The sequence below is a fragment of the Candidozyma duobushaemuli genome (genome assembly GCF_002926085.2).
Source record: "Candidozyma duobushaemuli strain B09383 chromosome Unknown C_B09383, whole genome shotgun sequence".
NCBI classification, from domain to species: Eukaryota; Fungi; Ascomycota; class Pichiomycetes; order Serinales; family Metschnikowiaceae; genus Candidozyma; species Candidozyma duobushaemuli.
In genome coordinates, this window is record NW_020289897.1 from 1,079,288 (window position 1) to 1,092,713 (window position 13,426).

General features: G+C 47.8%; 3 protein-coding genes across 3 annotated transcripts; 1 reads left to right on the top strand and 2 right to left on the bottom strand. All coding sequences in view use genetic code 12, as the record gives it.

Annotated features, from left to right (window-relative positions):
• Window positions 1-593: 593 nt before the first annotated feature.
• FAS1 (tetrafunctional fatty acid synthase subunit) lies at window positions 594-9,515 on the top strand (the record flags this gene model as incomplete). The annotated part of the gene is made up of 3 exons (XM_025481858.1): window positions 594-638; window positions 671-1,544; window positions 3,358-9,515. 3 exons carry the CDS (start codon window positions 594-596, stop codon window positions 9,513-9,515), a joined length of 7,077 nt encoding a protein of 2,358 aa, XP_025336476.1.
• A 141-nt stretch (window positions 9,516-9,656) lies between these two features.
• On the bottom strand, window positions 9,657-10,484 carry CXQ87_003379 (uncharacterized protein; the record flags this gene model as incomplete). The annotated part of the gene is made up of 1 exon (XM_025481859.1): window positions 9,657-10,484. The coding sequence occupies one exon, from the start codon at window positions 10,482-10,484 to the stop codon at window positions 9,657-9,659; it is 828 nt and encodes a 275-aa protein (XP_025336477.1).
• Window positions 10,485-10,510: 26 nt separating this feature from the next.
• CXQ87_003380 (inositol hexakisphosphate and diphosphoinositol-pentakisphosphate kinase) lies at window positions 10,511-13,092 on the bottom strand (the record flags this gene model as incomplete). The annotated part of the gene is made up of 2 exons (XM_025481860.1): window positions 10,511-12,055; window positions 12,076-13,092. 2 exons carry the CDS (start codon window positions 13,090-13,092, stop codon window positions 10,511-10,513), a joined length of 2,562 nt encoding a protein of 853 aa, XP_025336478.1.
• Between the last annotated feature and the right edge of the window lie 334 nt (window positions 13,093-13,426).

A 13,426-nucleotide genomic window follows, 5' to 3' on the forward strand; every position in this document is an offset into this window, starting at 1 on the left:
CTATTATCAAGGCTGGTCTGATTATAGATAGTATCACATATCAGTTCAGAACCTAGGCATAAGCTGAGAACGTCGCCTTGACGAAGCGAGGCGCTATTAAGCGATAAAAGTTTTCTTATAGACGCAAGTTGGGAAAATGGGGTGTTTTGGGTTTTAAGATTTCATTCCTGATGTTTGAACGTTTGACAAGCTTCTGACAAATGCGGTGTCTACCCACATCAAGACATAGGCGTTCAAGCAAACCCAGCAAAAACGTAAAAACAGCTCGTTTCAACTAAATCCTAACTTGGACAAGAAATTTTCAAACTTCAATTGGCTCCACCTTAAATTTCACATCCTCATATACCGCATTTCATCTTCCTCGTCACCACCTGGACCACCATGCGCTACCGCGTTTGCAGCCATTCTTCACCACCAAGAGTCCACCAGAATCCACACAAAATCCACGAAATGCCAATCAAATAATCCAGCAGTCAAAAACCTCCATTCAACAATTCCGATCATCAACTTCAAAACACCATCAAATCGTAACTCGCAGCTCACTCCCACCTCCACAAATACACCTCTGCTCATTCGCGAACTTCTTCCTCATCATGTCCAAGTTTCTTCCTCACACTCTAGGTCTCGGCACTGTGGGCGTGGCCTCTTTCTTCTGGGCCGCCTGAGCCAGCCTACGCCTACGACCCAGGACCCACCCTCCAAAACCAGCCCCAATTTGCCAGCTCCTGTTGGATCTCCAGCTCTTTCTCCGGTGTCTGTGCAACCTGATGGTTTCTACAAATACGGCTTCCCAGGCCCGATCCACGATCTTCAGAAAAACAGCGAGTTCATTTCGTGCTACGACAGACTGACGAGAAACCCCTACTGGATCTTGGAGCACATCACCAAAGAGTCGATCAGCAGAGCAGACGGAGTCGACAGAAAGAAGCTGGTTTTCAAGGAGGACGAGAGCATACCGCTCAAGTTCCGTGCTCGTCTCCGAGACTACTTCCGTTCAGGCTACGACAGAGGTCACCAGGCGCCAGCGGCTGATGCTAAGTTTCTGCAGCAGGCTATGGACGAGACCTTCTTGCTCACCAACATGAGTCCTCAGGTTGGAGAGGGCTTCAACCGTGACTACTGGGCGCATTTTGAAGATTTCGTCAGGAGACTCACGGGCCGCTACGATAACGTCCGTGTCATGACGGGGCCATTGTACTTGCCCAAGAAGTGCAGCGATGACAAGTTCAGAGTGACGTATGAGGTGATTGGCTCGCCACCAAACATCGCCGTTCCCACTCATTTCTTTAAGCTCGTGGTAGGAGAAGCCAATGGCAGTGATAAGATTTCTGTGGGTGCGTTTGTATTGCCGAACGAGCCCATCGATAATGAGCAGCCCTTGACGGCGTTCCAGGTGCCTGTGGAGGCGCTCGAGCGGAGCACGGGTCTCGAGTTGTTGCAGAGAGTGCCTTACTATAATAAGAAGGATCTTTGCAAGGAGGTCAAGTGTGAGATTGTGGTGAGGGAGTTTCCCAAGCAGGTGAACAATGTGTTGGGATTGCCCGGTAAGTAAGCCGGGTGGTAAATTGCCAAAGAAGAGGTAGAGTCTTGGCCAAATCGAATCAATGGTTCTGATTTGAGTGATTTGGTCTGAGCCTAAATATGCATCACAGCCGAGATGGGCTATTCCAGTACATAGATAAGATATGCCCAAACCGATAGTTTGATGATTTTCTCGTGAAGGCTAAGTCCATCATGTGTAGTCTATTTCCTCAAAGGTACTGAAGAGAGCTTATCGTTGCAAGTGCCTATAATTGCATAAATGAAGAACCACTCAAATCAGACTAGTCCACTTTCACACCCCATCAAAAACTACGATAAGATCCTACCGTAAACGCAAAATGACGACAAGGCCACCGGACAAAAGGCACCCCTTACTTATTTTAACTCCTAGAGATTCCCCTTAGTGCATAGCCATGAGGTCCCTAGTTTGCAGCCACCACGAGCCTAGAACAGTCAACCCCACAAAACCCAAACCACCCCAAAAATACGAAAATAGCTTTTATCTAAATTTCTTAATTTTCCAGAATCTCCTTCGGATCGGTCTAAAATCGCCTTCAGATCGGTTTCAGATGGAAAACAAAGAACAAAGAAAATCGCAACAATGAGCTGCAAGATAAGACTGAGGCCCGCCTTTGTTCGCCCCGATGGCTTTTTGGGTGCGGAACGGCCTCGCCCAAACGCGCCAATTTCCAGAGGCTGTGAGCCAACAAAGAGGAAAAAGCTGGAAATGGTTGGCGTTTCGGCGGGCGTGGTAATTTGAAGGTATGTTGCGAGGAACAATTCTGGGAATTTCAGAAAAAACAATAGGGGGATTCACATAAACGATTTTGTGTCTTCACGTCAGATCCAACGATCTTCCCAAAGACTGCACGATGCACAGATGGACCCATATCTGATTTGGACGTTTTAAAGAAAGAGTCATCTTTTTAAAAACATCAAGATGTTCTGCCGTAAAGATTCTAATAATAGCGTCAGACTTGGTGGCAGATGATCCCGGTTTCTTGAATTCTGGGGGTTGGTCTGCTCGGCTTGGGTGCAAATTCCTGCAGCCTGCAAAGACCCATTTCTTCCACATTACCACCCACGGGCTCCTGCCCCCTATTTTCTGGAGAAATTGTAACTTTGACTTTCAATGACATGTATGGATCACCCTCTTTTGACCTTGTAGCTAGCGACCACGTTGTTGCATTGGGAGAACTTTCGGAGTCGGACCTGCAAGATTGCCTCCGAGACCCCGGACTAGACCACGCCAAAAAGCTCCACTCGCCGAAAAATCTAAATATATGGTTGGCACAACTTTCCAAAAAAGTTTCCGCTTGAGATCTGCTTAATTGGCCTCGCCGGCCCCAGCCAAATCCTGGGTAGTCGTTTCGGCGCTCGGAGCTAGCTGCAGCCCAATGTCAGTGGTGTACGGGTGTTTCCTCTTTCTGCCCGTCTATCACGTACAGCACCCCAAGGAACAGAAATTCCAGCAGATTCACGCGTCTCCATCAGCTTACCTCTGCCTTCCAGCCCGTTGGCTGCAAGAAGTCGACCCTTTTCATGAAACCAACCTGCACACAGCCACACCACCTCTGCAAGTTCGCTCGGTAAGACTCCCAACAAACTAACCAACTATATGCGGGTTCTGCACAGACATTGTTGAGAGTTGCAAAAACCAAGGGACCCAAAATTTAGTCTCTGAAGCCATTCTTAAACAAAACGGATCCTCTTTTCTTCATATCATCTCGCGTACCACCGAGAATATATATCCCACTTTCAAAGAAAAAAAGAGCCATCCATAAGCTAGAATGAGCACAACACACCGCCAGCTAGCCCTATCCCACGGGTCCATAGAACACACCATCTTGGTACCCACAGAGCTCTTCTTCAAGTACTCCCAGTTGAAGGAGCAGTTTGTGAAGACTTTGCCCGTTCCAACAGAGGGTTTTGCTTCTGATGAAGAACCCGCTTCTCCAGCCGAGCTTTTTGCCAAATTTGTCGGCTTCACCGCCTCGTTGGTGGACCCTACTGTCGAAGGTGAGTTCAACGAGATTTTGACAGCAGTCTTGCTGGAATTCCAGTCCAGATTTTTCCCTAATTCCGATATCCACAGCTTTGCCGCCCAGTTGCTTGCTGACGAGACCTACCCCACCACAGCTGCCAAAACCAAGGAAGTTATTAAGCACTACTTCGATGCGGTCCTTTCTTCAAACACCACCATTCCAAGACAGCTGTCTGACTTGGTGCAAAGCTCGGCCCGCCGCTTGGCTAAGACAGTCGCCATTTTCGGTGGTCAGGGTAACACAGACGACTACTTTGAGGAGTTGAGAGAGCTCAATTACATGTACCACGGGCTTCTCGCCGAATTGCTCCAGAAATTCGCCTCCAAGTTGACTCTGTTGGTCAAGTCCACCTCTAACGTCGACAAAATCTACACCCAGGGCTTTGACATCTTGAAATGGTTGAAGCTGCCCGACCAGACACCCGACCAGGAGTACTTGTTGAGTGTACCTGTTTCGTGCCCATTGATCTGTGTGATCCAGTTGTGCCACTATGCTGTGACATGCAAAACTTTGGGTATCACGCCTGGCGAATTCAGAGACGCCTTGGTCGGTGCTACTGGTCACTCTCAAGGTTTGGTGACTGCTGTCGCCATCGCCAGTTCTGATGACTGGGAGTCTTTCACTGAAAACTCCATCAAGGCCGTTTCCTTGCTTTTCTTCATTGGTGCCAGATGTCTCATGGCCTACCCTAGAACTTCCTTGCCTCCTACGATGTTGCAGGACTCCTTGGAGAACGGTGAAGGTAGACCATCTCCAATGTTGTCTGTGAGAGACTTGTCTCTTTCGGAGGTGGAGAATTTCATCCAACAGACCAACGCCCACTTGCCATCCGAAAAACACGTTGCCATCTCTTTGGTCAACGGTGGCAGAAATATGGTTGTTTCTGGTCCTCCAGAGTCGCTTTACGGTTTGAACTTGACCTTGAGAAACAACAAGGCTCCATCTGGTTTGGACCAGGCCCGTGTGCCATTTTCCGACCGTAAGATGAAGTTTTCCAACCGTTTCTTGCCCATCTTTGCTCCTTTCCACTCCCATCTTCTTGAGCCAGCCACCGACATGATTTTGGCTGATGTGCAAAACGATGGCTTGGAGTTTTCTGCTGCTGACCTCAAGATCCCCGTCTACGATACCTACTCTGGCGAGAACTTCCAGGATTCCAAGGGCGACGTTGTCGACAGACTCACCAAGTGCATTACCGAGTTGCCTGTTCACTGGGAAACCGCTACCAACTTCGATAGCACCCACTTGTTGGATTTCGGCCCTGGAGGCGTTTCCGGTTTGGGTGTTTTGACCCACAGAAACAAGGAAGGTACTGGAGCCCGTGTGATTATTTCTGGTACCATCGACACCAACCAGGAAGATGAGTATGGTTTCAAGCAGGAGATTTTCAACAGAACCCAGAGCTCCATCAAATGGGCTCCCAACTGGTTGGACGAGTACAGACCTAAATTGGTCAAGACCAAGGCCGGCAAGGTTTTCGTCGACACAAAGTTCTCCAGACTTCTTGGAAGAGCTCCATTGATGGTTCCTGGCATGACCCCTTCCACAGTCAACACCGATATTGTCTCTGCTACCATCAACGCTGGTTACCACATTGAATTGGCTGGAGGCGGCTACTTCGAGCCAAGGGGTATGGAAAGAGCTTTGAGAGAAATCGCCAGCAGAGTCACCCCAGGTTCCGGTATCGGTATCAACTTGATCTACGTCAACCCTAGAATGTTGCAGTGGGGTATTCCTTTGATCAAGGAATTGAGAGCCAAGGGTTTCCCTATCCAGTCCTTGACCATTGGTGCCGGTGTTCCTTCCTTGGAGGTTGCCACAGAGTACATTGAAGAATTGGGCTTGACCCACTTGGGCTTGAAGCCAGGTTCCATTGAGTCCATCAACCAGACCATTGCTATTGCCAAGGCCCACCCTAACTTCCCTATTGTGCTTCAGTGGACCGGTGGTAGAGGTGGTGGTCACCACTCTTACGAGGACTTCCACCAGCCAGTTTTGCAGATGTACGCTAAGATCAGAAAGTGCTCCAACATCGTTTTGGTTGCCGGTTCTGGTTTCGGCTCCGACGAAGAGACTTACCCATACTTGACTGGTTCTTGGTCCCACGAGTTCAACTACCCACCAATGCCATTTGACGGTGTCTTGTTCGGTTCTAGAGTCATGACTGCTAAGGAAGCCCACACCTCTTTGGCTGCCAAGCAGGCCATTGCTGAATGTACCGGTGTTGCTGACGCCAAATGGGAAAGCACTTACAAGAAGCCTACTGGAGGTATCATCACTGTCAGATCCGAGATGGGTGAGCCTATCCACAAGCTCGCTACCAGAGGTGTTATGCTCTGGAAGGAGTTGGACGAGACCATCTTCAACTTGCCCAAGAATAAGCTCTCTGAGGCTTTGACCAAGAAGAAGGACTATATTATTGGCAGATTGAACAAGGACTTCCAGAAGCCTTGGTTCGGCCGTAATGCTCAGGGTGTTTGTGACTTGGAGGACATGACTTACCAGGAAGTTGCCAACAGATTGATCGAGTTGATGTTCGTGAAGAAGTCCGAGCGCTGGATTGATGTTTCCTTGAGAAACTTCATGGGCGACTACCTCAGAAGAGTCGAGGAGAGATTCACCTCTGCTTCCGAGAAGCAGTCCTTGATCCAGAACTTTGGCCAGTTGGAGAAGACCCCTCAAGCTTTCGTTGACAAGTTCTTCGACTCCTTCTCTTTGGCCAAGACCCAGTTGATCTCTGAGGAGGACTGTGACTACTTCTTGATGTTGTGTGCCAGAGCTGCCCAGAAGCCTGCTCCATTTGTGCCTGTTTTGGACGAGAGATTTGAGTTTTTCTTCAAGAAGGACTCTCTTTGGCAGTCTGAGGACCTCGAGTCTGTTGTTGACGAGGATGTCCAGAGAACCTGTATTCTTCACGGTCCTGTTGCTGCTCAGTTCACCAACAAGGTCAACGAGCCAATTAAGGATATCTTGGATGGCATTCACGAGGGTCACATCAAGAGATTGGTCAAGGATGATTATGAAGGTGACTTTTCCAAGATTCCTGTGGTCGAGTACTTTGGTGGCCAGGCTCCAGCTGTTACTGAATCCGTTTCTGGTGTGACTATCGAGAAATCTGGTGACAAGACCACTTACAAGATTGGCTCTTCTGTTCCAAATCAGTCTGAATGGCTCAAGTTGTTGGCTGGCTCTCAGTTGAGCTGGTTGTACGCTTTCATCAGCACTGAGAGAGTTGTCCAGGGTATCAATCATGTTGCAAACTCTGTCAAGGACATTTTGGGTCCTGCTGCCAACATGGAGGTGGTGATCTCGAACGTTGGTTCTAAAAATGCCAACCTTTCTGTTTTTGAGGCCATCGAGGGTGACGTTAAGAAGGTCGCTGAAATCAAGTTGAACTCCGAAGGCTTGATCCAGATGTCTTTGATCGAACACAGAACTGCCGACAACAAGCCTGTCGAATTGCCTTTCCTTTACAAGTACGTTCCAGAGGACGGTTTTGCTCCAATTTCTGAGGTGATGGAGGGCAGAAACGACAGAATCAAGGCTTTCTACTGGAAATTGTGGTTTGGCTCTGACGTTCCTGTTGATTTGGATATCAACGTGGACCAGGTCATTCCAGGTGACAAGATTACCATCAGCGGTAAGGATATCTCTGAGTTTACCCACGCCATTGGTAACACCTGTGATGCTTTCATTCCTAGACCAAACAAGCCTACCTTGGCTCCTATGGATTTCGCCATTGTGGTTGGCTGGAAGGCTATCATGAAGGCCATTTTCCCAAAGACTGTGGACGGTGACTTGTTGAAATTGGTGCACATGTCTAACGGCTACCGTATGATTCCTGGTGCCGAGCCATTGAAGAAGGACGATGTTGTTTCTTCTGATGCTCTCATCAAGGCTGTTTTGAACCAGCCTTCTGGTAAAATGGTCGAAGTTGTGGGCACCATCACCAGAGAGGGCCGTCCTGTCATGGAGGTCACCTCCCAGTTCTTGTACCGTGGTGAGTACGAGGACTTCGAGAACACTTTCCAGAAGGTCACCGAGGATCCATTCCAGATTGCCTTCAAGTCTGCTAAGGACTTGGCTATTTTGAGATCCAAGGAGTGGTTCCACTTGGAAAAGGACGTGGAGTTGCTTAACCAGATCTTGACTTTCAGATGTGAGTCTACTTACAAGTTCAAGGCTGCTGGTATTTACTCCTCCATCAAGACCGTCGGTGGTGTTTTCTTGGAGTTGCCTACCAAGGAAGTTATCCAGGTTGGTTCCATCGACTACGAGGCCGGTGTCTCTTTCGGCAACCCAGTGATTGACTACTTCTCCAGAAACGGTAACACCATTGAGCAGGCCGTGAAGTTCGAGAATGCTATCCCACTTTCTTCTGGTGAGGAGATGACCTCCAAGGCTCCTTCTACCAACGAGCCTTACGCTAAGGTTTCTGGCGATTACAACCCTATCCACGTTTCTCGTGTTTTCGCCTCTTACGCCAAGTTGCCAGGCACCATCACCCACGGTATGTACTCTTCCGGTTCGATCAGATCCTTGGTTGAGCAGTGGGCTGCCAACAGTGTCGCTTCCAGAGTCAGAGCTTTCAAGGCTGACTTCGTTGGTATGGTTTTGCCAAACGATATTCTTCAGACCTCCTTGGAGCACATTGGTATGATCAACGGTCGTAAGATCATCAAGGTTGAGACCAGAAACGTTGAAACCGATAGTCCAGTGTTGATGGGTGAGGCTGAGATTGAGCAGCCAGTCACCACTTATGTCTTCACTGGTCAGGGCTCTCAGGAACAGGGTATGGGTATGGACTTGTACAACTCTTCTGAGGTTGCTCGTGAGGTTTGGGACCGTGCTGACCGTCACTTTGTCGACAACTACGGTTTCTCCATTCTCGACATTGTGAAGAACAACCCTAACGAGTTGACTGTTCACTTTGGCGGTGCCAAGGGTAGAAAGATCAGAGACAACTACATCTCCATGATGTTCGAGACGATTGGTGAGGACGGTGAGATCAAGTCGGAGAAGATTTTCAAGGAAATTGACCACACCACCACTTCTTACACTTTCCTTTCGCCAACTGGTTTGTTGTCTTCTACCCAGTTCACCCAGCCTGCTTTGACTTTGATGGAGAAGGCTTCCTACGAGGACATCAAATCCAAGGGTTTGGTGCCATCGGACGTTATGTTTGCCGGTCACTCTCTTGGTGAATATTCTGCTCTTTCTTCCTTGGCCAATGTTATGCCAATTGAGTCTCTTGTGGATGTCGTTTTCTACAGAGGTATGACCATGCAAGTCGCTGTCCCTAGAGACGAATTGGGAAGATCCAACTACGGTATGTGTGCTGTGAACCCAACCAGAGTCAGCCCTACTTTCAACGATGCCGCCTTAAGATTCGTTGTTGATGAGGTTGGTGCTAAGACCGGCTGGTTGTTGGAGATTGTGAACTACAATGTTGAGAACACCCAGTATGTTACTGCTGGTGACTTGAGAGCCTTGGACACCTTGACCAACGTCTTGAACGTGATCAAGTTGAACAAGATCGACATTGTGAAGTTGCAGGAGCAAATGTCCTTGGAGGATGTTAAGGGCCACTTGAAGGAGATCATCGACGAGGTTTCCGCCCAGTCTCTTGCCAAGCCTCAGCCAATTGATTTGCAGAGAGGTTTCGCTGTGATCCCATTGAAGGGTATTTCTGTGCCTTTCCACTCGTCCTACTTGATGTCTGGTGTGAAGCCATTCCAGAGATTCTTGTGCAAGAAGATTCCAAAATCTTCTGTCAAGCCAAACGACTTGATCAACAAGTACATTCCAAACTTGACTGCTAAGCCTTTCGAGATTACCAAGGAGTACTTCGAGGAGGTTTACCAGTTGACCAAGTCTGAGAAGCTTAAGAGCATCATCGACAACTGGGAGTCGTATGAGAAGGCTTAAGCTTACAACTTTGATTTAATTTGATATATATTTGGGCTCTTGGGCTTTCTAGAATGGAGTAGCACGTGGTACTGCTGTATCTATTTCTGTCGGAAAGCATATGGGATAAATAAACTTAGTATAGAGGATACTTCTGTAGCATTACTCTCCAGTGAAGAGAGGACTCGAGATGTTCACAGGAGTGAACTGCTTTGGCAACGACACCCTCGAGAATCTAGACTTCAATCTCTGGATCACCAAATCCATATCCAAATGTCTCGTTAAGCCGATCTTTGGAATACAACCAATGTAGTGATCATCATCCAAGTGAACGTCCAAAGGATCCTGTGTGTGACATCCTGGAGACAACGACATTCTGATAGAATGCTTCTTGCCTGAGGGGCTGTTGGAGTCACCGGACTCGTATATCTCAAAGACAATTTGAGACATGTAGTCAAGTTCAGGTAAGGCGTTTCTGGCGATCTTCATTGGAAGTTGCGCTCCGTAAATGACATTGAGCAAAGTGTATATGTGAGACTCCTTCGTGAAGTAGTTCACCACGGCTGCAGAGTCATGGCTCTTCATGTCTTTGATGTCCGACAAGATCTGCTTGGCCAATGGCAAAGACGTTAACAAACCAATATCGAGCTTCTCCTCGTCCTTAATACCGTATTCCTGAGGACAGATGAAATCGAACAACACCTTGGATAATCTGTACAATTCTCTGAGACGAGCAAATGTTGGGTGGTCGAATGGGTTCTCAGGGGCTTTTCCATTGCTGCTTATGCTGCTGTTGCAGCTGGATTTGCCATGAGTGTTTGTGTCGTTAATCAGACTTGCACCCTTTGTTGCGTTGGCTCCCTTCAAGACCCAACCAAGGGAACCTGCTGAGACTTCCTTATTGTTTGTGATATTTTGAAGGTTCGATGTAGATCCGGATGCGGAGCTGACATTTGAATTAGCTTCATGTGGAATCTTGAAGTTATTCATTGCCAAAATATTGATGGGGTATTCGCTCACAAGACCAGATGACTTGATGGTGTCACCACATCTCTCCCCAAAGTCTTGAGCAAGTTTTCATCGTTAGGATCAAATGCAAAGATCTTTTCCAAGAATTGACGATTGTGCAAAGCATCGTACTTCATGGTATCGTACAACTCGGAAATCTTTGATGGGTGAGTTTTCTCCACTGTGATGAACTCTTGGAACAATTTGTCCCACCTCTCCTTAAACAAGTATGGGTCCTCTCCGCAGCACCAATTCTCCTGGAATTTGCTGACATCGTAGTTCTTGAAGTTATACTCCATAATGTTCTTGTGGTAGTTCATCAACTCGCAGACTCTCTTGATAACGACGAATGGCTGAGGCATCTTGGGTGGCCAGGTGAACTGTGGAGGCGCTTCAGCACCCTGTCTCAACAAGGGCTTCAACTTTTTCTTGACTTTATCCATCAAGTCCTTGGCAGCGTTAGAGTCGTCCAAAAGGTCCTTTCTGATAATCAAGAAATCGTCAGGTAAAGTTTGCAATCCTAACATGGAGCTGGTAGCAAGATGGGCACTTGCAATGACTCTTCTCTCGGAAGATGTGTACACCTTGACGTCGTTAAGTGCTTCCCTGTTAAGCAACTTGATGTACTGTCTCAATTGTTCACCAACATCAGTAGCTTGGAACCTGGCCGAGTGAGTTGGCTCACCACCCCATTTCAAGATGAATTGCACCTTCTCGACGATATCTGGGTTTTCAGAGTTCAAGGAAGGCTTCAATTGAATCTTGGTACCGGGGAACTCCATCTTCTTCTCCAAGGCCATTCTCAATTGTTTAAGCTTCTTCAAGTCCTCGAGTTCTTTTTCTTCGGCTATCTTGACAGTCTCCAATACAACTTGCAAATCAGGCACAGCTCTAATGATGACCTCTTCTTTGTGACCTTTGAGCAAGGAGATGAATAAAGGTGATCTGAAAGAGTACTTGAACTTCTGTTTCGGCGTTCTATCGGCGTGTCTAATGACAGAAACCATACCCTTGAAAACCCATTTCTGCTGTTTCTCCTCAAACTCGGACTGGTTGATCTGGCTGGTACGAGGGATCTTGTTCTTGATAAAGTCTCTGGACTTCTTAGCCTCAATGAACATGTTTCTCAAGATCGAAGCACAAGAGTCGTAGTAGTCGTTATTGTCCTTGACGAAAGAGAATCCATTGACATCGATAACGTAGGATTCACCATTGACACGCAACAAATCGAACCCACAAATTGTCTGCTTGAAGACTCTGCTCACATTTCTTGCCATGGTCTTTTCATGATCGCTCAACTCGGTCACGAAACGAATCTCCTTACCGTGGGTATTACGTCTGACAATACCGTCAACGACGGGCGATTTTCTCGTTTCGGCGTGACAGAATTCTTGACCCACAGTGTATGCCTTCACATCCTCGAAGTTGTCGGTATCCATGAACTTCTCGTAAATAAAAGAGCCCTCCGTACGTGGGGTGCTCAACTCTGGGTCAAACTCAGATGACTTGTTTCCGATCTTTCGGAAAAGACGACGTCCTCCACCACCAGTGCTCTTGGGTAGTATATGTAAACGTTGTGATCCTCACCATCCACGGGTTTCTCCACGTAAGGTTTCTTCATGATCTTTCCGTTGACCACAAGTGTGTCTTCGTCAGGCATAGACCATTCGGGTTCGTCCTGGTGGGTCAATCTGTGCAAATGGTCACGAGAAATTCCCGCCTCCACAAGCCTGTCTTCTAAAAGTTTGTCAATCCGTGGTCCGCCGTCCCTGCTGATTTCTAGTCTTTCAGGCGTGGCCACATTGGCGTGGTTCAAGATGTTCAACACCAAACGCCTGTCCCACAAGGCTTTCTGCAACGTCAAGTCGTTGATTATGTAGGGCTTTCTGAGATTGGCGTAGCTTATAGCCTTATCAAGAGGAAAGCCGGTGGAGAAGAAACTGATGAGAAAGTCACAGGTGGGCCAGTTTTCCACAGCCTCATCCAAGATGACCTTGTCGCCGAAAACGATGGTATCAAACTCACCGTTCTCAATAAGTCTGTTCAAGATCTTTCTGCATGGCTTCAGCATGACCTTGGAGTCCATGGCACACACACCGATCTTGCCAATCTTGTTCACATTGGGTGGAGTAGCATTAGCATTCGAAGCTGATCTTCTCAGAGTGTTCGACAGGTTCAGCACCGTCTTGTTGAGTTTAGGCAAATTCAAGTCCCAAGACGAAGCAGAGTTCGTTCTGGAGTACGGCTTGGAGCTATCACCCGGAGCCACAGAGTCTCCATGTTCGGGCAGCAGCTGAGCAATAGCGTTATTCAACGACAAATTGTCTGACGTAAGCGAAACCGACTCTCCAATAGCTGCCAAAGACGATCTTCTAGGCGAAGTCAGCGCCGTGGCCATCTGAGAAGCAACTCCATCTTTGGACTCTTCAGCACTGGTCTTTGGGGTGAAACCTTCCAACATTGGAGCTATCAGAGCCATGGCTTTTTCCGTGACCTCCTTCCCGTCGCCCGAGCTGAGCAGAAGTGGCAGCATCGACTGGTTTTTCCCGTCCCCGTGCTTGGGGATTGGAATCAGTTGGGAGGTATCCATTTTGATGAAGAAGATCTGGGTGAAGATTGAGACTTATCTGGGGTTCGTGCAGGGTGGCCCACCCAGGCAGCCCGATAGACTGAATTTTACTGACTTGGGAAAAAGATTTTGCCTGGTGGGCGAAAAAGACTTACATGAGAGTACTTCTAATATTTGGTATATTTTGGGAAATATGGGGGAAATATGGTAGAGGAACTTGGGGTGCTTATCTATGGAAGGGTGGTCTAGGTGCAGTTTGCAGCCACGAGGTGGGCATCACAAATTGGCTCAACCACGGATGAACGCAGGCCAGTTTTTTGAATTTCATCATTTTGTTAAATGTAGAAGATAGATC